General features: G+C 56.9%; 1 protein-coding gene across 8 annotated transcripts in view; it reads left to right on the top strand.

Annotated features, from left to right (window-relative positions):
- The window catches only part of PSD4 (pleckstrin and Sec7 domain containing 4), a 35,482-nt gene extending 13,056 nt beyond the window's left edge, over positions 1-22,426 (top strand). For 3 of the 8 annotated variants that reach the window (XM_034659505.1, XM_034659500.1, XM_034659506.1), the window contains exons 2-17: positions 6,045-7,123; positions 8,251-8,376; positions 8,666-8,744; positions 9,248-9,629; positions 12,310-12,486; positions 12,903-12,983; positions 13,129-13,241; positions 13,480-13,538; positions 13,664-13,777; positions 14,854-14,897; positions 15,283-15,443; positions 16,448-16,518; positions 16,638-16,804; positions 17,964-18,108; positions 18,465-18,608; positions 20,106-22,426. In XM_034659505.1, coding sequence (XP_034515396.1) covers positions 6,152-7,123; positions 8,251-8,376; positions 8,666-8,744; positions 9,248-9,629; positions 12,310-12,486; positions 12,903-12,983; positions 13,129-13,241; positions 13,480-13,538; positions 13,664-13,777; positions 14,854-14,897; positions 15,283-15,443; positions 16,448-16,518; positions 16,638-16,804; positions 17,964-18,108; positions 18,465-18,608; positions 20,106-20,363 — 3,093 coding nt within the window. In that variant the 5' untranslated portion in view covers positions 6,045-6,151 and the 3' untranslated portion in view covers positions 20,364-22,426. Of the gene's footprint in view, positions 1-5,242; positions 5,449-5,792; positions 5,868-6,044; positions 7,124-8,250; positions 8,377-8,665; positions 8,745-9,247; positions 9,630-12,309; positions 12,487-12,902; positions 12,984-13,128; positions 13,242-13,479; positions 13,539-13,663; positions 13,778-14,853; positions 14,898-15,282; positions 15,444-16,447; positions 16,519-16,637; positions 16,805-17,963; positions 18,109-18,464; positions 18,609-20,105 lie in introns of all 8 variants that reach the window. The other 5 variants (XM_034659504.1, XM_034659501.1, XM_034659502.1 and 2 more) reach the window with 4 other exon arrangements.
- Positions 22,427-26,876: the final 4,450 nt, after the last annotated feature.

Here is a 26,876-nt window from a genome sequence, read left to right as displayed (position 1 = left end):
GTCCTCAGCACCACCCCCCCCCCAGCCTTGCACACTTGCATGAAGACTCCTGTGTGGGCAGGATGTGGGGCCGCCCCTAGGCCTGTCTCTCACGGCACTCTGGCCCAGGTTCAGGCAGGAGCATCGGTCTTGCAACTCCAGATAAGGAAATTCTCTATTCCTCTGCCCGCCGGGATGGCATCCCTAACCTCCCAAGGGCTGTGTGGGGCAGGCCACCTCCTAAATCCCTGGACGGGCCGGGAGCCTTCGCTTTTTCCATAGGAAGGAACAATTTCCAGGGCAAAAGTCAGGACTGTCTGCTGAGTCTGGAAGCTTAAAAGGAGTGAGGGCAGAGACAGGTCACTCCGGGAGGAGGCTGAGGGCTGAGGGAGCTCACGGGGAGGGTTGTTTGTGTGCTTGTTTGTTTTGGCTTCTCGAAATGACCAGCAAAGGAGCAAAGTTAAACTGAGCACAACGACATGCTATTTCTGAGAACCTAGCAGGGGCCAGGCCAGCAGCAGCTCTCAGACCTGTCCTGCTCTATCTCAAATCTGGAGCATAGCTTCACTCCATCTTATTTCTTTATTTTATAGATAAGGAACCAGGTGAAGTTTTTGACCAAAGTCACAGAGCTCATCAGTTGCAGTGAGAACTTGAGTCTCGTCTGTGGGCCTCCAGACATAGGGGGTCTGCAGACATTCAAGGCTGCCCCCTCCCCCCTCAGGGCAGGCTCTTCCCCAGCCTCCTGTGGCCTCCCTGCATTTCCGAGTACAGGCTGTGTACCCAAGCAGCAAGCAGAGGGGATGAAAAGCAAACCCACTCTCAAAAAGTACAATCCAGGAGCCAACTGGTCTCCTTGCCCCCAAGATCAAGACAAAGTTGCACTGAAGCCCAGGGCAAGGTCGGGTAGGGGTGGAGGGACTTAGGCCCCCTTGATCCCCCAGCAATCAGATTCTGCGTCCTGTACTCCCATCAGCCAGGCCCTGCTTAGCCCCTGCAGTGTTCTCCACTAAGGCAGAGAGGGGGCGCCTTCCCTACTCCTCTCCCTCCCCCCAGCCTCAGTTCCTTCCCATTCCTTCCTCTCGCTGTCTCTGGAGCTCGGAGCATTTTGTTGGATTCCATAGAGCCATTCCACTTCTCCCAGAACTTATCCTTCCACTCCCCAAACCATCGAAAGGCCACTTTATTTTGGAGGTGATCAAAACCCACCTTATGAGGCATGTGGCAGACTTTCTTCCTCCCCTGTTCTGGTTAGGATACCTGAGATAAGCCATTTCAACAGAGACTTCACTGAACACCAGGGCTGAAAAAAAAGTAAACCAAGAAAATTCTAGGTGCAGGAGACCTGGGTCTTTGGTCCACAGTTCCTGGCCCACCTCTGCCTAAGGGATACCATCCTTCCTCCAGGAAACAGAAGCCTGTGCTCCACCCTTGACCCTTGCCATGTCAGGCTGCCCCCACCCAGGTGGCTGGTGGGGCTGCCTTGATGGCCACAGGAGTGACCTTACCCTTCAGTTCATCCTCCCCTTTCATTCAGGGAGGAGCAATTAAAAAAGGAGGAGAAAAAGAGGGAGAGGAGAAGGGAGAGAGAAAGAGGAAGAAAGGGGGCGGAGGAGAAGAGACACTTCTTCAACTCTCAGTGACAGTGGCCTTGCACAGGCAGACAGCACAAACAAGGTGACTGAATGGGTCTTCCTCACGTCTCCACCTCTCTATCCAGCAGCTGCCTGGGAGCCAGGACCCATACGAACATTTTGGCTCCTCACCTGGCAGGACCCTTCCTCTGGGAAAGATCTGCCCCAAGGGCGCTGGGCTTCCTGGGAGGAAGAAAGATGTGATTGTTTCATGAGTAGACCGCCCTTGGGAGGAAGTTTTAAAGTCAAAATGATGCTAAATCTCCTCCAAGCCTCAGTCTCCCCAGTCCTCTAGTAAGGTTGTTGAGGAGGGGCTTTCTGAGGATCCATCCCTCATCCATCCACCCATCCCTCCATCCTCCCTTTTATCCATCTGTCCATCCATCCGTCATTCATCCATCCATCCATCCCTCCCATCCATCCGCCCATCCATCCAATCTCTCCCTCCCATCCATCCATCCATCCACCCTTGCATCCATCCATCCATCCATCCATCCATCCATCCATCATCCCTCCCACCCATCCATCCATCCCTCCCTCCCTTCCATCCATCCATCCATCCAATCTCTCCCTCCCATCCATCCATCCATCCACCCTTGCATCCCATCCATCCATCCATCCATCCATCCATCCATCATCCCTCCCACCCATCCATCCATCCCTCCCTTCCTTCCATCCATCCATCCATCTATATGTCTGTCCATCCATCGATCTATCCCTCCCTTCTATCTGTCCCTTCCATCCATCCATCCACCCATCCATCCATCCATCTTCTCATTTCCACAAACATTTTTGGAGTACCACTTCCGAGTCAAGCAGGCACTGTGCTGGACAGTGGGAAAACGGATGAATTCAAGAGACTCTCTGCTTCACAAGTAATTCATGCTTCATTACATTCACGAAGGCCCAAGGGAATTGATTTATGGGTGGGGAGACAGAGTGATACTTAAGAGAGCCACAGACCTGGATGCAGACCCCAGCTCCCCTGCTTACTAGCTGAGCTCCCTGGGTAAATTTCTGATACTCTCTGAGCCTTAGCTTCCTTTTTAGTAGGGAGGAAATGTTACCACTTGTCTCATTCGTGGGGTGGCCGTCAAGACCCACAGATGAGCTCATGGTTGTAAAGCACCGAGCTGGATGATGGGTGCAGTGCGTGGGGGGCTTGGGACGCTCTTTTCACCTCCCCCATGGGGTAAGATTGTCAGATAAAATGCAGAATTCCCAGTTAAATTTGAATTTCAGTTAAACAGAGTAAATTTTTAATATAAGTATGTCCCAAATATTGGGCATCCTATATGTTTCTTTGCTAAAGGTGGCAACTCTCCTGTGAAGTTGTGTGCTGCCCATTTGCAACTGCCAGCCTAGAGCCAGGAACACCTCCCAGCAGGCTCTGTAAGCCCAGGTGTCCCATGGGTGGTCCTGAACTTCTTGAGTCAACACTAATCTTTACCTTTTTAATGAACTTGAACTAAAGTATAACGATACGCACCCCGCCCAGAACTTTGTAGTTGGGAGTGGGTATAACACACGCACTCCACCGATTCAGTCCTTCAGCATGTCCGTAATGAGACAGGTGAACAGACGCGCAAAGAATGTGTCTTCTTGGTGCTTACATTCGGGGAAGGCGATGCAGACAGGAACCGTGTGGGTAAAGCACCAGCAGTCACACCTTGGCATAAATGCTCTGAGACAGAGGGTGAGGGGTGGGGTGTAGCCAGGTTGAGTTTAATTGATTCAGTCATGGCCTAGCCACACCGCACACCTCATCCCCCACCAAATGCTCTGTCTGTCTGTCTGTCTGCTTCCTCCTTCCATTCCCCAGTCCCCACCCCACCTCCCTCAGGCCCTTCAGACTCCTCAGGCCCCAGAAATCTGCTCTCTCCTTTTCGGTCTCTGGAAAGCTGCTATAGCTTCTCTGAATTTTCCCCCTGGATCCCACTGAGGAAGGCCTGGCTTCTTCCGGGAAGGCAAATCCAGTGATCACTGATGCCTGGCGGAGGCATGAATATCTACCCGTATGGCTCCTTAATTCATATACAGATTTATTTACAAGTGTGTATTTGCAAAGAGGAATGTGTAGGGCTCTTGTCTCATACAAATTGCAGGATGTCCTTTCCATCTCCGCTGCCAGCATTTCTCATTCCAGTTATTGGCGTTTGAACTTTTCCTATCAAGTGAGGGTAGGGGGAGTTGATGTCATCCGGGCAAGATGCTCTCATGGCCACAGGGACATGCTCCCGAGGCTGCCACACACTCACATACAATGGGAGCATGTGTGGAAGAAGGAGCACCGGAGCAGGGGTATGGGGAGGGGAGCCAGCTAAGCACAAATAGACCAGGTCTTGGCAGGGAGGGAGGGTCAAGGGACCCTGGCCTTGGGGTCTGAAAGTGAGCTGTAAACAAGGTGCCTCCCTCCACCTCTGTCCTCTGTCTCCTAAATGGAACTGCCTTCCCAGTGTTCCCTGTACCCTGTGGGCTGCTTGCTCGAGAAGGCTGCAGTGAGGGGATCTCACCTCCCCTCTCACACTGGCCTGGGGAGGGAGGTGTGGATCTGGAGGGGCTGCCCAAGTATAGACCGTGGGTTGTGAGACTCAGTCCTTCCTCCCCCTTGGAAATAGGACTATGGCAGCTCTCGCGCAGAGAGGTCAGAGCGCGGAGAACGCACTGCTGCTGCGGGGGAGAGGGGAAGGTATTCTGGTATTGCCCCTGGACCTGCCGAGGACTTAGCGAGCGAAGCATATGCACCCTCAGCCTCTAACTGGAGGCAGGGGTGTGGGGTGGAGACAAAGAACCGAGAAGGAGCAAAGGCTGAGCTAGGAGACCCATCTGACGAGAGCCGAGGGCAAGACCAGTGCACATCGATTTGATTCAGAGCATCGAATACAAGATTAAAAATAAGGAACAGCCCCACCTTTGGGGAAAGTACGGTCTCCGCGGCCACTGCCAGAACTTGGTGGCCCCGAAGGCTGGGCAGGGGCCTTTCCCAGGGACTTCAAGTTCAGGATCGTGAGGCCCGAGTTCAGCAATGACACATTCTTGCTTGGAGGGAGGACTGGGGGAGTGGGGACAGAGAGGGAAAAGTCCAGAAAGGGGCTCTGTTTCTGAAGGGCTTCCAGAAAGAGGCTCTCAGGAAGAACAAGAAACTGAAATTCATGATGGCCCTGTGTCGCTTCTGTCAGGTGCCCTCCTGAAAGAGGGCACGGTGCCGAGCCATGTTTCCTAGGTGACCTTAGCAATAGGTTTGGACAGTAGGCCCCCCTACCTGACCCCAGTTTTCTAGTTCTGGGGGTTCCCATTTATTGAGTGTCTGATGCTGGGCCAGTAAGTAGGCAGCGGGTAGTTACAAGGTGGGAGCAGGTGTATGTTTCTTTGTACCTTTTCCCCCAAATCGTTTAATATAGTGTGCAAGCACGCACAAGACTTCAGGGTGGAAACATGTGAGGGAAGGAAGTGGGCCAAAGGGAAACCGAAGATGTGGTGGGGCCCAGGGTGCGTTTAGTGCCAGAGATCGTGCTGGAAGGTCCCGGGCCCTTCACCCTGCTCTGCCTGGGATCCACTACCAGTGGGAAATGGGTCCAGTTAGGGGTTGCATAGTGTCCGTGGGGTCAAAACAAGCCCTTGTTCTGCAGAAGGAGGGCCACCCCGAGAGCCATGTGACCTGTCTACAGGCAGAGGATGGAGACGCGCGCTCCCGGAAAATACCTTCAGGATTCCTCAGCCGCATCCATGTGGTGCTGGAGCGGCCGTGCACTGGGCAGTAGGAGCAGGGGCGGTGCAGGCCCCGGGGGCTCGGCCACGAGTCTCCGGCCACTCCCTCTCCTCCTCGTGCAGCTGGGTAGGCCATGGGGGCTGGGGCTCCACCCGTGGCAGGGGGTGGCGGGGGAGCTGAGTGTAGCTGAGCAAAGGATGAGGCTCCCAAGCCCTGGGAAGTAGAAATCAGGCAGCCCGCGCCTTCCTCTCCCGGGTGCCCGCTTCTCCTTCAGGGCTCCTCGCCTCCCATCTGTGTCTGCTTGGCTCCCACATACTTCAGTTTATGTGTGTTTTTTGGCTTGCCACAGCTTTCGGGCTGTTCCAAGGAATGTCCACCTTCCGTTCCTGCCGCCAACCACGTCAGTGTCTCCGTTCTCTGTTCCAAACGCCCATGAAAAAGATCCAGTTTGTCCCATTTGTCTTTTTCAGCGAGGCCACTCGGCCCCCTTCAGCCAACAGATGGGTGCCTTTGGAGCAGGAGCTGCCCTGGGGTGACCCCTTGAGGTTTGGGGTAGACAGCACCCATGGTGTCCCCCACACCCCTGGCAGGGCTGGGGAGGCGCACACCCCTCCGCCGGGGCCGGGGATGCGGCAGGCGCTTGGAAACCTCTGCTACACGAGGCGTGTGCCTCCAGGGGCTGCGCCCCTGCACTAACCCGCATTTGCTTTGGGCATTTCCAGGGTAGGCGTGGACTCCCTGCTGCCCCCGGCCAGCGCTTCCCCTGATCCGCACAATGGGACTGTGAAGGCAGACACTTCTGGGGGCGCCGGATCAGCTTGCACGCCGGATGATGGGTGACGACAGACTCTCTGAACACTGCAAGCCCATGGAATTTCTCAGTCTCTACTTGGGAGACAACCAGCAGCCCGGCCCAGGAGTGCACCTGATGGAAACGTGCAGCCTTCCCGACCCTCCCAAACCTCATGGGGAACACAGCTGGGCCTCGGAGCCTCCTGAGTCCATGAGGCCAGATGCTCCCGCCAGGGCCTCCAGCACGGAGCCCCTGCACCTGGGGAGTCGCTCTTCCCCGGGGGAGCCCGGGCACAAAGCAGTGCCCCCCGGCTCACCCAGGAACAGCCGTCCGCTGGGGAGCCCGAGGCAGAGCCAGAGCACGTCCACGCAGGTGGTGTTCTGGGCAGGCATCCTGCAGGCCCAGATGTGTGTCCTGGACCTGGAGGAGGAGCTGGAGAAGACAGAGGGGCTCAGGGCCGAGCTGAGGTGCTGCCTACCCGCGGCCCCTGTGGAGCTCCCCCCTTTCCCCTCCAGCCCCACGGGTCCCCGGGGCTCAGGCCTCCACCCCAGCTCACTCGTGGAGGAGGCCCCGGGGGGAGACAACGGTGGCCCCGAGGGGGAGAACCAGAACTCCGTGTGGCCGAGGGAGGGAAGGACAGACTCCTTCCCGGAGTGGGGCGCTGAGGAGGAGAGCGTGTTCTTCGACAACCCCCTCTTTTTGGAGAGCCCTTGCTCGGGCACCAGTCCTTCCGGAGCTCGCTTTTCTGGGGAGTTCTCAGACTCCCGCATGGATATGAGACCTGAGCCCCAGTGTATCCAGACCCCGGCGCCTCCGCTCCCAGGACGGGGAGTGCTGTGGGAACTGGACAGCGAGCCAGATTTGGGGGACGGTACTGCTGACGCCAGCGGACACAGCACGCCTCCATTCCCTGTGCCCACCTACAAACCTCACTCCTTCTCGTGGGCCATGGTGGGGGAGGCCACCAAGGGGACCCCTGAAGCACCTCCTGACTGGGGGGAGAGTGAGGTAAGCCGAGCCCCAGAGACCAACCTAAGGCGGTACATAGGGACATGGAAGGAAGGACCTTTCTCTGTGGTCACTGCGCCCAGAACATTCTTTTTAGCTGCTAGGGCCTGTTGGAATCCTGAAGTAATACAGCAGAAAGGCAGGCCCAGTGTGGCCTTCGGAATTACAAGGCATTATACGAATGCCATGATGTCAACAGAACTTGATGGCAATTAAGTCCACAAATGTCTCCATCTCACCAGCTCCAGGGGGCTGTGTCTGGGCACATTTGGAGAACAAACAGCTCCTCCAATTGCAGTGTGTTCCAGGCCATTCTTAGCCTCTACCCCTCCCACCCCCAGGACGTTCCCAACCTAACAGGGCAGCGTTCAGCCTGCGAGATGACCTCTGCCCCAGGCGGGGAGATATCTGTTTTAAGAGTCTTGTCTTTTCTCGAGAGATTGCAGCGTTTGGTTACTTTGAGTTCTCCCTCTTTCATTCCCACCCCTCTACCCCCCTGCCCAGGGTCGCTAGATCAGGCCTGCATGACAAGGGCAGAGGTCCTTGATAGCAACTAGGACAAGCTCTGGGGACAAGTGGCGTGAGATGGTAGGGAGCACAGTTTTCCCAGGGAGCCCTCTGCTCAAGAGATACGGAAACTCAAGATGGCAGAGAGGAGCTGTAACTTTCTAATCTCTCCCAAAGAACAATGCAGAAGAGACATTAACCAGAGCAGCTCTCCCACCTGACCCCAGGATCACAGGAGCTGCTAGGAGTACTGTCGGAGATCCCCCCCGACCCGAAGGCTGGCGGCTCCAGTGTGGGGCACTGTGACTGTCCCGTGAGAGTGCATTCTCTAGACCTTGTTGCTCTAGGGTCCTTGGGGTCCTCAGGGGGGAGCCTGGGAGCCCCATCCTCACAGCAAGTGGCATTTGCTCCCATCCCAGTACCTGGGCGCTGTCACCCTCCCTATAACACAACCCGTCCTTCGGCTGGTACTGCAGACGACGGAGGGAGGAGGATGGGGGCACAGAAGACTAGAAGTCAGTGAGCATGGATGAGGGGCCCCGGAGGCCCTGCGGGGTGCGTTAAAGGCCCTAAGAACAGTTTCCCTCCGGTCAAACCTCTTGCCTCTCCTTCTCTCTAAGACTTCTCTGGGAGACAGTCTTGACCCCGCCCCACCTGCAGCATCCTGTGTGGACAAAGTGTTGGCCTGGGAAACAGGACAAGTCGGATCTGATCCCAGCTCTACCACACATCCCGTGCAAACTTGGGCAAGTCGCTTCCCCTCTCTCGGCCTCCCCGTCCTCATCTGTATGGAGGAACGTGAGCCCCAGCGAGTCTCGATTCTGGGCGCGGGCACCAGCACCCCTAGGATGCGGTCATCTCTCATCCAGGATTCCTCTTCTGAACTGAAGGCCTAGACTAGACTGGGGCTGTGCTGTCTGGATGGGAAGAGAGCAGGGAGGGAGGGCTCCTGGATACTCAAAGTCATTCTCCCCTCCCCCATTTCCCCTCTCAGTACCTCCAGGGCTCATGGAGATCCTGTGCTTCTCTCAACAGGCCCTGCCCAGCCCGGAAGGCTGGCAGACAGAAGAGGGTCCTTCCTGGCCCCAGGTGCCTCTGATCTCCCTGGACCAAGGTGAGACCTGTTATGGGCTCTGGACAATTGGGTGTGGGAGGCTTTGGATCTGGGTGGGGACAAAGATCGTCCTTGGATCCATAGATAGCATTAAGAAGTCCCATTGTATCATGTTGAAGCCACACCAGGGATGAAATCCTGCTTCTCCTTCTGTGACTTCATTCATGCAATGGGTTTGAAAATGCTCATTTCATAGAATTAATGAAGAAGTGTGCCGAAGACCCAGCATTTCTGATGCCCAGGTCTTAATGGTTTAGGGAGTCCTGAACCCCTGGGGTTGCCCGGGGACTGGAGTAGTGGGAGCCCTCTGCCCATTGCCTCTGCATGTGGGAGGTCCCTGCCCGGAGGAGGGACAGAACACGCTGCCCAGCTCCAGGGGGAGGAGCCCCAGGGAGGGAGCTCGTGAGGGTGGCCAAGCGGCCTGTTTTCCTGGCTCTGCCGGGCCCCTTGGCCCTCAGCCTGCCTTGCGCCCCATGTCAGCTTCCCTCCATGCTCCTCCTCAGGTGACAGTGATGCTGAGTGTCCCCAGGAGTCTGCTCTGCGCACCTTGGCTCCTGGCCCCTGGGGGAGCCCAGCCTCATCGCCGGAGCCTAGCAGCCCTGAGTCTGAGAGCGGAGGCCCTGGCCCCAGGCCCAGCCCTGTGTCCTCCCAGGAAAGCAGCCCGCAGCCCCGGAGCCCCCACTGGGGCAGCAGTCTTCCCGAGTGGACCCTAGACGCTTCACGCCCTTCACTCTTGGAGACAGATGGGGCAGAGCCAAGTCTCCTGAAGAAAGAGGAGGCAGGAGAGGCCCCACACCCAGGGAAGGAAGTAAAGAGTGAAGGCCCAGCCAGGACTCCAGAGGCTGGAGCCATCCAGCCTGGTGCTCGCTTGACCTCTACAGAACGGTAAGTGTTAGACTAACCAGCTCTCTGATTCTAATTGTGGATGCATTTAAGAATACCCTGGTCTGGATGGAGCATGAGAAATGCCCACTGGGATTTAACATACCGACATCTCTTAAACCAGGTTTATAGGACCGGGTGCCAGCAATGCGGGGGGTTTGAAAGCATGAGAAACCAAACAGCAGACAGTTATACACGTGGGGCAGGATCTGTGCCCGCTGAGGCAATGCCCCAAGAGCCCAGTCACCAGGAGAGGAGGTGGGGAGGTGTTCGGAGGACCCGACCAGCACCACGTGCCCAGAAAAACGGGAGTTGTGCTAAGCAGGGCGGGGAGTGGGAAGGTCAGAGTTTGTGATGTGGGGATGACACGCCGCTTTCAACTTGAGGAGGTGTCTGGGAGAATCCCATTGGGGAGCCTTAGGCCGAGGGCGCTGGCTCAGGTCTCAGGGGAAGCCAGAACACCGAGGGGAAGACTGACTGGAACCGAGGGAGTGGATCTTGGAGCCCATGGCAGGATCGAATAATACCAGAACCGTGGCCAGAGGCGGGAGTAGGACCGTTGGGAAACCAGCCTAGATGTCTGCCCACCTCCAGAGGCTGCACGGGGCTGTCAGCGCTGGGGCCTCCACCTGGGAAAGAGGTTTTGTCCTCTGGCTGGCCGAGGAGGGGACATCCTGAAGAGGCCAGGGAGAACCGGTGATGGTTTGGGTTGCACTAACTGAAGGGCCGCCCCTCCCCCACCATCTCAGTGTCACTGGGTGATGGGGACAGAACCTCAGGCCCCCAAAACCAAGGCATCTCTCTCATGCATCTGGAAAACTCTGCTGCCTCTGGAGGTGTTGGGAAGCTTGGGAATCAGGGGAGTCTCAGGATCTGAGAAGAGAGGGCTCATCATAGCAAAACTAAAGTCAGTTCAACCCAAAATAAAAGTAAGTAAAGCCACCCGAAATGAGAACCATATTTTCATAGTAAATAATGAAAAAAGGCTCGACTGGGGCTTTTCTTGCTATGATGCTAAATATTACATAAATAAGTAATTTTAATCTTATTTTCAGCACAACATCGGATCATTTCCTGGGCCGAGTTTGCTGGTCCAACGGGAGGTCTCATTTGTGCTTGACTGTCACAGAGAGGTCACAGAGGTTATTTCTTATAATATTTTATTTTTCGTTTGATTTTATTTCATTTCAATTAATTTAATTTTTATTTTTTGGGGGGAGGGGCCGAGAGAGAGGGAGAGAGAGAATCCCAAGCAGGCCCCATGCCTCAATTAATTTAATAGCAACTTTATTGAGAAATAATTCACATATCATACAATTCACCCATTTAAAGTACACAATCCCGTGACAGTTTATATTTGCATTATTTTTTCCCCAGAAGTAACTCCCTCTCTAGATATTATTTTAGTAACAACACTAATGCACAAGGTCATTTCTGTAAAAGCATTTGAGGGTTTGCTCAGCTGATTATCAAATAGTTCTCTTCAGATGCGACGAGTGTATCATTTTTCTCCCCTCCAGTTGTCCACTGGACTCACTCCTTCGGTTCCTTGTTTGTCAGTGGCTTTTCCTGCGATTCCTGGAATCTTCTGGCCTCACTGACACGGAGTTTGTGAAGCCCTGTGTTTTTGGGGGGCGAGATTTGTAATGTCACTTTTCAGTGGGGCTCGTTACGCTGGCCCCTCCGGGTGCCCAGGAGCCTCAGGGAGAAGTGAGCGGCGTAGACATGGCCTAGCCGGGGGCAGAGATGGACATTCGTGTGAGGAGAGAGGCCTGTCGCCGGCAGCCTCATTTTATAAGGGGTCAGCTTATCCGTGCACATTTTCAGGCTGCTGCTGTTCCTTACCTGTACAGCTCCCTAACGGTGGTCACTGGGGTATGGAATATTCCGATAAGGAGGGTCCCCCAGCCCCGGTTGTCGTGTTGCAGGGGAAAGGGGAGAGTCCGGCAGAGACTGGGCTTGGTGACTTCTGAGGTTCTGAGTGTCAGACACTGGGTGTCCCCCGAGTGTGGTGGGGTGGCCTGGTCCCCTGTATGTTCATAATAAGAGCAGGTCACCACGTGGCACCTGAGGCAAGGGCTTGCTTTCCCACAGGCTGCCGGTGTGGGAAGGGAGAGGTCGGAAGCCACCTCTATGACCCCCCCCCCCCAGCTGTCGCCATGCCTGAGGCCTGGCTTCTTGTTCCTCCCTCAGCCTTGCACCTTGCTTGGCTTCAGCTCTAGGAGGGAAGCCTGGGGCTGGAGCTGGGAGGGAAAAGGAGGGAAGGGGGCAAGGAGGCATCACGAGCAGGGCAGGATGGGTGAGGGAGACAAGTGGCTGGTGGGGGTCGGGGAGACGAATACCATCCCTCCTGGGGAAGGATTAAATACCACTGGCATCTTCAAAGGGCTGCACCTGCCCCCTGAGGTGAACTAGGCTCAGAACATCCTCGTGGTTTACCTGAGAAAGTGCTGGGTGCTAAACGTGGCTCCAAGCCTTGCGGGCCTGGCAGGCACGCCACCTCTCTGGATCCTCCCGGTGCCCAGGTCAGGCCCGGCCAGGTCCCCGCTGAGGTCCTGTTCCAGCTGGTCCCCCCCAGCACTCCTGCTCCCCTGTTGAGCACCCCTTCCATGACTGACCTGGAGGGATGCTTGACCCTGTCCACCCCACGTGGTAGTCTGAGGACACTGTTGGACCTTTGCAGGCTTCCCGAGAGCCCCATGCCCCAAGCGCAGTCCTCGGAGGAAAGCCAAAGGCCACAGACTGGAGACAAGCTGGCTAATGGTGTCAGCCCCGAAAAGGTGGCCTGGAACTTGGCCTCTCGCCTCTATCACCTGGAAGGCTTCCGGAAGTCCGAGGTGGCTGCCCACCTGCAGAAGAAGTAAGGGGCTTCGAGCTTGAGCAAGGCTGCAGGTTGTCTCAGGAGAGGAGGAGTGGTCCACGGACTCCGTCCCCGGCCGCCCCAGCGCTCACCTTTATCCTGTTGTTCCTGTCCTAATCCGTCCCCTCTATGTCCCCTTGCCGTGCCTGCCCCTTCCTCTTAGTCCCACTTGTCACCCCTTCTCCACACTCTTGAGCCCTGCCTAGAGCCACTAGACCTGGCCACTTGCCTCCCCCACCCAACTCCACGTGTCCTCCCCACTCAGCAGTGGACGGGTGCCCGTGGCAGACCAGACCCCAGCTGCCCCCTCACCCTCTCACCTTCTGGGGATGTGTGCAGGCCCTGGGGCCCCTCAGCACCTGCGGCCCCAGCCCAGACCTGCCCGGTGTGGGCTTCATTCTTATTTCCTCTCGCAGCAATGACTTCAGTAGGGCCGTGGCTGAGGAGTACTTGTCCTTCTTCCAGTTTGGAGGCCAGAGCCTGGACCGAGCCCTCCGGTAATGCCTGTAGGCCCACTCTGGGGAGGAGGGATGGCAGGGAGGGGGTGGCCCTGGTGAGGCCTGAATCTGATTGGCCCCCAGCTCTGGAGTCTACCCACTGCCTCAGCCTGGGCTCTGTCCTGGACTCTGGCCCTCCTTCTAGGGGCTTCCTCCAGGCCCTGGTGCTCAGCGGGGAGACTCAGGAGCGGGAGCGAATCCTCTACCAGTTCTCCAAACGCTTCCATTACTGCAATCCCGGGGCCTTCTCCTCTGCAGGTAGGGAGGGGCAGGCTGAGGGCAGGGCAGGGCACGCTGGGCTGCTGGGAGAAGGATGGCGTGGAAGTGTCCCCCAGGTCTGCTCAGGCGCTCACTGGGCAGCAGCTCTTGGGAGTGTGTTTGGGGGGCTGTGGAGAGCCAGAAGCATCTGGGGGTCACCCTACCCAGTGTAGGCTGTGGAAAGGCAGGAGTCCTGGTTCCAACAAGCTTTCTCTCCACTCACCTCCCTCTGGGGCAGATTCTGTTCACACCTTGACCTGTGCCATCATGCTTCTCAACACGGACCTGCACGGACAGGTGAGGGGGCAGGGAGCTTGAGGCCAGAGGCCTGGATGGGGTCACGGAAGGGCTCCGGGGGCAGTAGGTCTGGAGAACTGCAGAAGGTTCCAGAGTGTGAACGGGGGGGGGGGTGCCCCCTGCTGCCCTACTTCTCTCAATGGCCACAGAACATTGGGAAGAGCATGAGTTGCCAGGAATTCATAACCAACCTGAACGGCCTGCGAGACGGCGGGAACTTCCCGAAGGAGCTGCTGAAGGTAAGGCACCGGGGGTGGGGGGCGGGGTGCTGCTCCCTGGGCTTGTGATGCCGGGTCTCCCTCTGTAGCTCCTTGTCCCTGGGGGAGATGCTCAGCCTGGGCCTGGCTCTGCTGCAAGGTCCTTGGGAGGCCACAGCTTGTTTATGGAAGGTACCAGAGTGTGCGTCCTAGCCAGCAGCAGCAGCAGCACTGTGGAATTTGTTGGCTTGTGCGAATTCATAGGCCCCCTGCTTTGGACCTACTGAATTAGAATCTCTGGGGCTGGGACCCCTTAAATGATCTCTGGAGTTTCCAGGTGACTCTGAGCCATGGGAAATCTGAGACGCACTGGGTTTTTGGCTCTCGGCATGAGAAAGGGCAGACTTTTAAGTGGCAGTAAGTCTAAGACTTAGGAGCTGGATGTTCTAGGGTTTGAATTCTAATCTTGGGCAGCTTGCCCCTTGGCCCGCTCTTGGAGTTCCTCCTGGGGTAGAAACCATGCTAAGTGTGGTGCTCGCAATGAAATAAAGGTCGTCGGGGGCTTAGCACGGCCCGGGGGACACAGCAGGCTTTTTTTAAACAGCGATGTACTGGTTCCTTTTGTCTATGTGGTGAACATTTCTGGAACACTTGCTGTGTGCCTGGCAGCCTGCTAGGCATTGCCAGGGTTACAAAGGTGGGCAAGATGCACGGACATGAATACTCTTCGTTAGATCATTTCAAAGTCCCAGCGCCTCGTTTACTCATTCCTTCACCATCCGTCTATAGCCCCTTGCTCTGTCAAATCCCTCTGGGCAGGAGGGTATCGGATGATTCATTTCCTTTTCAGGAGAACTAGCTCAGGCCTCCCTAAACTCAGGTAGGGACTAGGATTGCTTTGTCATCCTGTCTGCGGCGTCTGGCCCGGTGCCTGGCACGCGGTGAGCGCTCCGTAAATGGTGGCACGCATGTATGCATGGGTGCACGGAGGCATGCGTGAGCTGCTTCCTGCTGGGGGTGGAAGAGGCAGCCTGCAGCTTGCCCTTGGCCTACCTCTGCTGGCAAAGTTTGCGCCCCATGCGCCGTGGCTCCCTGCCCACTGTGTGCTTCTGTTCTAGGCCCTCTACTGGTCTATCCGAAGTGAGAAGCTTGAATGGGCCGTGTAAGTGAGAGTGCCCCTTCCCTCCACTCTCCACCCCTCTCCCCTGTCTCTGGGCCTGTCCTCCCTCCACCTGCCCACCTGAGAGTTGGAGGAGCCCGGGGCGGGGGGCCTGGACAATGCTCCCCTCTGAGTGGGGTCCAGCCAGAGACCAGGCCCTGGGCCTGTCTCAAAGAGGGTAGAGGAGCCCAGATAACACCTGGAGAAGCTGGGGGCCATGGGGGGTGGGGATGATAGGAGTGGATGGGCTGGCTTTGAAGGACTCCTTCTGGGGGGTTCCGGGGTATGGCTCCCCAGCTAGGGAGAGGGTGGAGGGTGCTGAGGCCGTGGGCACCTCCTGGTGGCCGTTGCCCCATCAGTAGTCCCAAGCTGATTCTCTGATGTCCAGGGACGAGGAAGATGCAGGCAGACCAGAGAAGGCCCAGGTGTCTCCCCCCACGGGCAAGATGAGCAACCCCTTCCTCCAGCTGGCCCAGAACCCCACGGCACCCACCTACAAGCAGGGCATCCTGGCTCGGAAGATGCATCACGATGCGGATGGCAAGAAGAGTGAGTGTCTGCTGCCCCGCTGCGTGTGGGGCTTGTGTCCGCCACCGAACCGAGTGTGCATGTGCACACGGGCATGCACAGTGGCTCGGCACGGGGCCGCGGGCTGACGTGGGGGCCGGGGTGCAGACAGATGGCGCAGGTCAAGGACAGGCAGCCTGCGTTCCGTCCTTGACGGTGACCGTGTGCTGGGTGCCGGGTAAGACGCCAGGGGGCGGGGGTGCAGAGACAAGACAGACCTAGGTCTCCCTGCCCCCAGGGAGGTTAGACGAGCACATCAGTGTCTGTGATAAAAGGTAGAAATGTCTGAGGGGTGTAGGGAGGGTGAGATCAAGTATGGGGGTGTGGAGGAGGGCTAGGTTTTGATTTGATCTGGAGGATGAGATGTGGGGGACGGGGATGGGTGAGGCTTCTGGGAAATGATGGTATCTGAGCTGAACCTCGGAGGAAAAGAGGCCAGAGGGCATTTCCCACAGACAAAAGAGCAGGCATAGTCTGCTGGGAACAGGGGGTGTGTGACAGAGTAGCAGACACGCAGAGGCTTTCGAACCGGGCAACGACAGACCACATCCTGGATCCTGGATGGCTCGGACAGGGTGCGGCCGCCAGCCAGGGAACTAGCATTTGGCTGCAAGAGGCCACAGGGCCTGAGCAAGGCTGGGAGGTGACCCCGGGGAAGCCGGCCTTCTTCTGCAAGAGGACCTGAGCCCCTGTGCCTCTCTGGATGGGACCAGAAAGATGTCTAGTGGCACTGTGCTCCTGGGTGGGAATGTTTGGAGAGGGGACGGTGGGTGTGGACATCTGCTCTTGTTGTTTGTGGCATCCGAGGACGATTGCCTGGGTGTGAGGCATGGCACCTGCTTGGTCGTGATTGTGTTTTGTGGTGTGGGTATGTTGCTGCGTGTTTACGTGCACCTGTGGAGGGACTGAGCTGGCGGGGAGAGGGGACCGTGTGCGTCTGAGTCTGGCTGGGGTGCCATCACTGCCTTTGTGTTCTCCTGGGGCAGCGCCGTGGGGCAAGCGCGGCTGGAAGATGTTCCACACCTTGCTTCGGGGGATGGTCCTGTACTTCCTGAAGGTAGGAAGGGGGTGCACAGCCCTGACAGGCAGTGTGGGGAAGAGGGAAAGGCCCAGAATGGCTCGGAGGGTGGGCCACTGATGATCAGCTCTTTTCTGAGCCCCTGTGTCCCGTGGCAGGGAGAGGACCACTGCCCTCCTGAAGGGGAGAGTTTGGTGGGGCAGATGGTGGATGAGCCGGTGGGGGTGCACCACTCGCTGGCCACCCCGGCCACCCATTACACCAAGAAGCCGCATGTCTTCCAGCTGCGGACTGCCGACTGGCGTCTCTACCTCTTCCAGGCCCCGTAAGTCCCGGGCGGGGGGGCGGGGGACCGGCCAAGCAGCAAGGCCCTGGCTATCCTCTCCCTGATCCCTTGCTCACCGCCTTCTGACGGCTGCTAGCTGGGGCCCTGGTGGGAACAGGAGAGTGCTGCCGCTGACAGGGGTCCTAGGGCTGCACCTGCTCCCCTGACCCCGCCCACTCTGCCCCAGCAGCGGCCTCCTCCCTGGAAGCCACGGGTCCAGCCTCCGACTTCTTTTTTTTATTTTTTTTTTATTTTTTTTTTATTTTATTATATTGTGTTAATCACCATACAGTACATCCCCAGATTCCGATGTAAAGTTTGATGCTTCATTAGTTGCGTATAACACCCAGTGCACCATGCAATACGTGCCCTCCTTACTACCCATCACCAGTCTATCCCATTCCCCCACCCCCTCCCCTCTGAAGTCTTCAGTTTGTTTCTCATAGTCCATAGTCTCTCATGTTTCATTCCCCCTTCTGATTACCCCCCTTTTCTTTATCCCTTTCTTCCCCTACCGATCATCCTAGTTCTTATGTTCCATAGATGAGAGAAATCATATGATAATTGTCTTTCTCTGCTTGACTTATTTCACTTAGCATTATCTCCTCCAGTGCCGTCCATGTTGCAGCAAATGTTGAGAATTCGTTCTTTCTGATAGCTGAGTAATATTCCATTGTATATATGGACCACAGCTTCTTAATCCAGTCATCTGTTGAAGGGCATCTCGGCTCCTTCCATGATTTGGCTATTGTGGACAATGCAGCTATGAACATTGGGGTGCATATGGCCCTTCTCTTTACTACGTCTGTATCTTTGGGGTAAACACCCAGTAGTGCAATGGCTGGGTCATAGGGTAGTTCAATTTTTAACTTTTTAAGGGACCAGCCTCCGACTTCTGAACCCAGGATTCCAGGAAGCCTCTAGCATTTTTTTTTTTTTGCATTTGATCCAGAATCTATTGCCTTCCTAGATTTTCCTCGTGGAAGGATGATAAAAACCACAGCAGAGGTCGACCACCTCGACGGGTGGCCGGGCTTCTGGCTTTTTGAGGCGCTCGGACCTGAGAGTCTGGAAGGCTGTGCAGACCACGGGAGGTTGGGGGGAGAGGGGCAGGACCGACTTTGTCACCTTGGGGACTGATGGCCCCCTCTACCCTCAGCACTGCGAAGGAGATGAGTTCCTGGATCGCGCGCATCAACCTGGCCGCAGCCACGCACTCGGCACCGCCCTTCCCCGCCGCCGTGGGCTCCCAGCGCAGATTCGTCCGGCCGATCCTGCCGGTGGGCCCCGCCCAGAGCTCCCTGGTAGGCGCCCCGGGAAGGGGCGGGTGCGGCCGGGAAGAGGGCTGCCAGGGACCCGGGGACAAAGTGGGAGATGGGAGAGCGGGGCTGCGCACCTGGTTTGGGAACCCGGAGGGGGGGTGCGCTGCACACCTGGGCCCAGTAACGGGGGGGGGGCGGGGGGGAGCTTCTTGCCTGGGCCCGGGATCAGAGGGGGGTGGGGTGAGCTGCTCACCTGGGCCCGGGAACGGAGGAAGTGTGGGTGGGCTGCGCACCTGGGTCCAGGGAACGGAGAGGGGTTTGCGGTGGGCTGCGCACCTGGGGCCGGGAACGGAGGGGGGAACGGTGGGACAGCTTCCCCCTCCGCCTCCCGCTCCCAGGAGGAGCAGCATCGATCCCACGAGAACTGCCTGGACGCTGCGTCCGACGACCTGCTGGATCTGCAGAGGAACTTACCGGAGCGGCGGGGCCGCAGCCGAGAACTGGAGGAGTACCGTTTGAGGAAGGAGTACCTGGAGTATGAGGTCAGGCTCCGGAGTCTCCGCCCTCCCTGGTCTCTCCGGCCCCTCGGCTGGGCCCTCTGCCGCCCTCTCGCGGCCTCATCCGGCCTTGCAGCCTTCGTTCCCCGGGCCGCTCAGGGCTGCGGGAGACCCTGTGTGCGTCTCTGTACGCAGGCAGACCCCTGCACTTCTCGTCCTGGGGCCACCTAGCAGCTGCTTGTCTGGACACACTCACAGGGACGTTTTGTCACTTTCTTTCACCTAAGAGTACACCGTATTTGGCTTTACCTAAATTGAAGTAAAAACTGTATTTTAGTTGAATTATTTCCCCAAGACCTACCTAGTACTAATAGGCAGTGTCTTATGGACGTTCTTTTACTTTCCTGTATTATCTTGCTTAGTTGTCTCACCGCTCTGGGGTAGGGACCATTATCCTCACTTTACAGATGAGGAAACAGGCAGGGACAGATGAAACAACTTGTCCAAACTTGGTGAGTTCACATCCTACTGCAGTCAGGGCCATGCCTCATTTATACTCTTAACTAAGGACCTTATTCGTCCCCTGATCGATGCCGCAATTTTTTATCCCCTAGCTCCCCATCTTACCCCCCACCCCCTTACACCTTACGCCTCTGGTCAGTGCACACATTCTGCGACCCGAAGCAGGAGTGGTAGGTGAGGGGCGTATGAGAACAGAGAGGGTCAGAGCCATCCTGAGGCAGAGACCAGAGATGGGAGGGTCCGCGTCACCCCCGGGCTGTGTTCACCGGGCCTCACACTGCCTCCTCCCTGCCTTTGTGGCCCATCCTTTGGCTTGTGGGTGCACCACTTCCCAGGGGCCCTGGGCTGCCAGTACCCAGCCTTGCCTGCAGAATTCTAGCCTCTCCCTGCCTATGACCAGCTGTAACCTGCAGCAAGCCCCTGGCCCTCCCTGGACCTCACTCCCCTCTCTATAAAGTGGAGACAGTGATTCCTGGGCCCCCCAACCACCCGGGGCTGGGATGAGGGTCGGGCGGGGTGGAGGGTGAGCGTGCACTTAATACATGGAAGGCTGCTGGTTACGGAGGCCTCCAGAGTGTTCGGCAGATGAAGGGAGTAGGCACCCCGCTCTCCAGATGCCAATTGTTAAAAAGCTGTTCAGACTCAATTAGGCTTCAGTACAGATGTGAGCCGTGTGTATGCAGTGCCGCACAGATCAGGCCTAGTGGGTTATGGATCTTTTAGTGTCTCAGATGTAGCAAGTTCTGGAGACGTTAGTTACAGCACCACGAGGTGGTGGCTGTTAGAGCTGGGCTGGGCTGCTGACTGCACTGTCCGGGTCACTGTGGGGCTTGGGGACGCGCTCTGCAAAGTCTGCTGGCTGAAGCTCAGTGCAGACGTTGGTGTTGGTCCAGCCCTCTTTCTGCAGCAGTCTTCACCACCAGACTTTGTACATGTGGGAGCGGTCTGACCCTCATGAGCCCCGCCCCCTCCCACCCTGGAGCCGGGCTGACGCTAAGGTGGCGGGACCCTGTGTTGCAGAAAACCCGCTACGAGACCTACATGCAGCTGTTGGTGGCCCGTCTGCACTGCCCCGCGGATGACCTGGACCTGTGGGAAGAGCAGCTGGGGAGGGAAGCCGGCGGCACTCAGGAGCCCAAGCCCAGCCTAAAGAAGTCCCACTCCAGCCCGTCCCTGCACCAGGAAGAGGCCCCCACCACGGCCAAGGTGAAGCGCAACATCTCAGAGCGCAGAACTTACCGGAAGATCATACCCAAGAGGAACCGCAATCAGCTCTAAAGCTGGCATCAGCCCCACGGACTCTGGCCCTGTGTTTGGGGGGGACCTGAGAGGAGACCCCACGGAGGAGCTTTGTTTCAGTGGGTCTGTGCTGGGGGATGAGGCCCTCCCCTTTACCGCTGAAGGGCAAGCCCTGTTTCTCTGCAGTCCTCACTCCCCCGTTCACTGGAGCTTTCCTAATAGTGCTGCGCCCACCCCCCTTACAGCCCCCAGCGGCCCCAGTCCCTGCTCACTCCCAAGGGAGGACAGAGGTCAAGGGTTTGGCTGTACTCCCCTGTCACCCTCCCCCCTTTCACAATCCAGAGTGGCCACATTTCTTGGGCCTGGGGGCAGCTTAGGGCTCATTTGAGAATCAGTACCTGCGGGCCCTGAGCTTCCAGAAGGGAGGCTGGGGCAGCAGAAGCACATCTGGGCAGTCAAGCCAGGGGAGCCACAGCCCTGAGGATGGTCTTGCTCTGGGACTCAGGTGACATGCGGTGAGAGGTCGTGGGAGACCCCAGCCAGCCTCAGGTGACTGAGAGAGCAGGGTGGCTCGGCCCTGCCCCCTGACAGGTAGGCCTTGGGGCTGGGCGGGGGGGGCTTCGAGGACAAACTCAGTGAGGCTGACCCTGGGGCCCTGGGCCTTGGTGTCCTTTCCCCCTACAGTCGTCCATGCACCTGGGGCAGATGAGAGAGGCCCTACTTCACACACCCAATTGCTAATCATCGGAGCAGAGCCATTAGTGGTCAGTGAGGGCCATGGGGTTGGACCTCCAGAGCTCTGTGGGGAGCCCTGGGAACAAGGGGCCTTTGTTTTCCCAGAGCAGGGAAGGAGGTCCTCCAGTTTGGACCTGGGAGAGGCTGAGGGGCAAGAGGCCGTGATACATCCCCTGGGGGCTCTCTTGGGAAGAGCTTGTCTGAGAGCTGTGAGGGCCAGGTAGAAGCCTGGCTCCTCCCGCACACCCCACCCCATAAAGTTGCATTCCCCAGGAGGGGCACCAGGGCCCCTTCCAGACCCACCCCCTCCCCGCCAACACTCAGGGGGCTTTGCTGCCCTTCCTGGGAAGTTCCCCTGTGCTGCCCTCTGGCTGCCTCCCAGCTGGGCTCTGGGGGAGGTTCCGGACACTCAGGGACCTGGGGCTCTGCCTGTGGGAAGGAGGCTGGCTTGGAGGGGCAGCCACCATTGTCTCTGTTCAGCCAAGTGTGCGAGTAGGCTGCCCGCCAAGAGGGGCCTCTGCTGCCTGTCTGCCGCCTGCTGGCTGACACACGGCCTCTCCAGCCTTCCCACCAGGGCCCTGCCCCTCCCATCCTTGCCTGAAACCAGCCGTGGGGCCTGGAGCACCACCGAGTGGGGCTGGCCCTTGGGGACCACAAAGGGTGTCAGGCCAGGGCTCAGGGCTGGGCCAAGAACCCAGTGGGTGCACAATAAATGCAGGCTGGTGAAGAAGGAGGTGTGCACCGATGTGTGAGGAAGGGAGGGCCAGGCAGACCTGCATGGCTGGAGCCACCCGCAGGATGCCAGGCTGGGTCTCCCCTCGCCCGGGCCCATCTGTGCCTACATGCGTCTGTATGTGCCTGCGTAGGTCTGTGCGTGTGGAACACGGTGCGTGCAGGCTGTCAGAGCCTCAGGGAACCTCTGAATCATTCATTCATCCACTCATTCATTCATTTCACAAATAGTATTGACCACTATTTATGGGCCAGTACGAGGGGATTCCAGGAATGACTGAAACATGTCTCTGGCCTCCAGGAGGTAACCATCCTGTTTTCTGGTTCCTTGCTGTCAGTAAAGAGGCACACTTTATCTCGTGGGGGGGAGGGGGGCTGCTGAAGACACATTCCCACCCTTCGCTCAGGGATTTGGATTCAGGAGGTCTGAGTCGGGGGCATAGATATATATTTTTAAAGCGGCTTGCGTCACTGATGTGCAGTTAATAGGTGAAAACCTAGTATCAGGTGGATGTGACTTGCCCCTGGACCAACACAAACTTGGCCTTGAGTGGGTTATTTGACCTCACTGAACGTGTATCCTTATTTCTAAAGCCAGAATAAAAGGCGGAGGTTTGTCTGCATTTGTGCATGTATATGGCACTTCGATGCATCTTGGCTCATGTGTGGGACTGGCACCTTTCACCTGGGCACCCGAAGCCTTCAGAGACAGATCGGGGCTGCAGGGCCCCACCTGGCCAATGCAGCCTAGGCTTGACTTGGCCCAGAGGCCTGGCGAGGTGGAGACTGCGTCGTAAGGCTGCAGTTCTGAAATATGACCACTGGGGGGCGGGCTTGCATCTTTCAAGCTCTTAGGCCCAGGTGTCCCGCTGCAGAGCTCTGTTCCCAGAAGAGAAAGTTAGCCTGTTTCTCCCCAGCCATCACCAGAACCTGGACCTTCCACTTCTTAAACCCACAGTGGTCCAAGAGGCCTCCCACCTTCTGGAGAAGTCAGCCATGCAAAGGGTTGCAACTCCGACATCTTCCCATCTTCCTGTGGATGGAAAGGAAAAGGGTTTCTGGAGCCATATGGGGGCGCCTAGAGTTCCCCAAAGAATTGTCCCCACAAAAGTGAAAACTGAGTGAGCTCCCAGTCCCAGTCCTGAGATGTGGGGCAGATCCGACCCAAGGCCTGTGTCTGAGCTTGTGTCCACCCTCGCTTCCTTTCCCATCTGGGAGGTGGGTTGGTGCATCTCCTTGCAGACCACGGGACGGACGGGCACAGGTTCTCGGTGATGAGCTCAGGCTCTGGAAGGCTGGCTGAAGTTTGTCTTTGGTTCCTCCTTTCCCTTCTAGGGGGGCTCAGCCTCCAGGGCCCTGGGCCCGCCATGACCCAGGTGATACCCCAGATGTAACCTCTTCCTGGTCTCACAGCATCTCTGTGCCTTGAGGCTTTCTGCTGATAACATTCATTTGCTGGTTGTTTGCCAAGCACCAGAAAAGAGTAAAAGGCCTCCGAGGCCCAAGGCTTGGGTCCTTTCCTTTTGGGGGTCAGAGTCGGATGGTGACGACAGGTGGGCTATATTGGAAGGAGCTGGGCTGCCGGACTGGGTGGAGGTGGGCCAGGGAAACACGGCAGTAAAGGTGGGGTGGGGCCTGCTCACACAGGACCTTGCCTGCAGCCCCCCAGCGTGCTCAACCAGCAGAGAGGCCCAGGCTCTCGTGGCTTGGGAGGCAACCAGCTGGGAGTCTTGCTTTAGGAAAATGAAATGACTTGAGTGAATAAGGCCAATGGGTAGAGTGAGAATATGGCCTGGAGACCCTCTCTACTACCTGTGCTAATTTTCTGTAAGTCTAAAATAAAAAATGAAAAGGGGGGGGAACAATGGCCTGGAAACCTAGGACAACCTGGCAATCCCCCATCTGGCCCTTTTCCCTCCCTTCCCCCCAGCCCCACGCGCGTGCCAGCACATACTTATGGCTTTCCTGAATGCCACACTTCATGATGGCCCCTCCCCATTGCCCCTCTGCCAACTTTTCTGGATGTCTCTGCCCCCTGCCATCTAACTGCGGCTCACACCTTAGCCAGTCCCTTCCTCTTCCCCTCTCTAGAAGAAGAGGTGCTCACTGCATTCCTGGGACTGACCTCCTCCCTGAGACCACACACCACCCCTGCCTCTGCCTGCCATGACCTCTCTCCTTCAGGGGTCCCATCTGGGTCTTTGGGCCTACTTTCTACCCCCTTCCTTGTCCCTTGCAAACAACTTCCAGTGTATCACCCTAGCGAGGAAAAAGAAAAAGAAAAGCCTGCATTTGACTCTTTGCTTCCTGTAGCTGAGACCCACAGATGTGTGGTCTTTGCCAGCTGTTTCCCTCCCTCGCCTGGCTCCCATTCACACCTGGTTCCCATTCACACCTTGAACACTGGCTTCTGCTCTACCCTTCCCTGAAACGAGGACACACCAGAAAGGCCACTAATACCCTTAATCATCGAATCCAACGTCTTCTCAGCCTACATGCCCCTCACCTCTCAGCGACCTTTGACCCAGAGACTTGCCTGCTCCCCCCACCCCCCCAACACACACACACAAGCCCAGTGTGATCTGGTCTCAGCAGGCAGGACCTGGAGTTGGACTGCCCGGGATCGAGTCCCCAGCTGTCTGACCACGGGCCAGTTACTTAGCCTCTTGTACTTCGGTTTGCTTTTTTATCAAATGGGGATAATAACACTACTTACCTCACAGGATCCTTGTGAGGAATAAGTAAAATTATGCGCGTAAACATCTCAGAACAATGCCTGGCACCGAAGGAAAGCCTAGCAAGTTAGCTATTAGTTCACGGTCTTGCTGGCCTTCCCACTCCCGCCCTTGGGGCACCGCTTACGTTCTTCTCCAAATGCAAGGCCTTGGCTTTCCCTCTGCCTGAAGTTGTGAGTAACAAATCTGAACTCAAACGGGCTTTAGCAAAAAAAGGACATTTCCTCGCTCCCATAATGGGACAGTCTCAATTCAGGTCAGGAGACTTGAGCTAGGGCTCCTCACTGAACCTTGCCCCCCTCTATTCTTCTGGGCTCCATCTCCCAGGCTAGGAGGCAGGAGCAGCCCTCACGGTCCCAAGATGGCCCCAGTAGCTACCAAATCGCTTTCTTCTTGGTGCCAGTCTAGCACATAGAGACCATCTGCTTCTTGGGAAGTTCAAACTCAAGTCCAGGAACAGAGTCTCTCTGAGCTGCCCACTCTAAGCCATGTGCCCACTCTGAGCTGATCACCAGGGTAGTCAGAGCCCACCTTCTGAGATGGGGTGGTCGTGAGGCAGTATCACGAAAAGGATGGGGAACTGGGACCAGCTGAGGAGAAGTTCTGAGTACTACCAGTCCCAGGAAGGGGAGGAAACCAACTGTATCTGGATGCCGTCTCCTCCAGGAAGCCTTCCTGGAGCCCTGCTCCGCCAGTTAAGTCTGTAACTTTCTACCTCCCTCCCTTCCCCTGCACTCCCCTCATTCTCTTCCCTCTTCTTTCTGTCTCTGCTCCCAATAGAACATACGCTTCCCAAGGGTCGGAGCTGGGCAAGCTGGTTTCCGTTGCTCAGGGCCCAACACCTGCAGTTCAAAAGTGTAACTCTCAAAACTGTTTCCCCCCTGGGCTTCTGGCCTCCACGTTCTCCTGGTTCTTCTCCCTTCTTACCTGTTCTTTTTTTGTCTTTCCTCCCCTTGCTCCTCCTACCCCTGAACTCTGCTTTCTCCCAAAGTGTGGATTTGGGAGGCTTCAGGATAGCTCCTGGGAAAGCCTCCTGAGGTAAACCTTCAGCTCTGGTCTCTGCGCTGGATTTCAGCCCCGGAGGTCTGACTGGGTGGGACGAGGCCCTCAACCACCTTCCTGGAGAGGGTAAGTTTCCGTACAGACATTACTACACGTAAGACTGGATTCAGGGTCGTCGCCCTACACCTGTCCCCTTCTGACTCCCCTGTTTCTATTAATGATTCTGTGACGGTTCTGTGACAGTGGATGTAAGAGGGAACACACCAGGATTATGAGGATATTTGAGCCAAATGGGCCTTTGCCTCACCCTCAGTGTCAGGCGGAAGCTTCTGGTTTTCTCACGTCTTTGTCTGGTGTGACATGGACAGGGTCTGGACGAGGTACATGGACAGAAAAGCAATGACTCTCTCAGTCAGGTAAGGGACCGTGACACCCTTCCACCGGGCCACCGCCACGAGGCTCAAGGCCCACGCACAGCTCCACGGTGGCCGCCTGGGACCACTCGCTGTGTATTTTCTGTGGTCCTGATGCTTTCGTTCTTATTTGTATTTTTCTAATTTATTGCATGCATTTCCTGTGAGCTGTCTCAAATCCTCTCTGGAACAAGGTGGGGAATACATTAATATTTAAAATAAAATAAACAAAATGTCAGCGTGTGTGTGTCTTAGGTTGGAAATTCCTTAAGGGCAGGGACCATGTCTGTTTATATAGCACCTGGCACAGTGTCAAATTGAAGCTTAACAAATGAATTTTGATGAAAAGGGAGAAGGAAGCTGCCTGCAGGAAGATACAGAGATGGAGACTTCACCCTCCAGCTACCCCTCAGCCACAGCCCCTTTGGAAGGGGCGCCCTTCCTCACCCCATCCCTGACCATCCAGGTTCCCTGCTGTCATCCCTGCCCTGTCCACACTCCGCATGACCACCCCTGTCCTCAACCAGACCCTGCTGTCTTGCAGACGTTTGCTCTCCACACACAGCCCCAGACGCACCTCACTCGGGGCATCACCCCCAAACACCCAGCGCCCCCTTCACCCTCTGCCCCAGCCCCACAGGCTCAGCCAAGGCAGGCCATCAGCGCATGGGACTAGGGAACGCCACCCGCAGAGCGGATGGAGGTGCTGTCCCCACTCGTGCCTTGGCCCCGTGGGGGCCTCCAGCCAGGCGGGGACGTGGCAGAGGGAGGGAGAGGGTAAGCTGCTTCAAAACTCCAGATGCAGCAGTTAAAAAGAGGACAGAGGCAATGATCCTTCAAATTGCCACATCTGTATAATCTGCCTTTTATTTTCTGCTTCATGAAGTTTTATTTCCTATTATTTATTCACCTCCCCGCCCTCCCCCCCCGCCTCC

Source organism: Ailuropoda melanoleuca, chromosome 4 (assembly GCF_002007445.2).
Source record: "Ailuropoda melanoleuca isolate Jingjing chromosome 4, ASM200744v2, whole genome shotgun sequence".
Classification (NCBI taxonomy): domain Eukaryota; kingdom Metazoa; phylum Chordata; class Mammalia; order Carnivora; family Ursidae; genus Ailuropoda; species Ailuropoda melanoleuca.
Note: the sequence above shows the minus strand (reverse complement) of the source record. Positions and strands in the feature narration are given on the sequence as shown.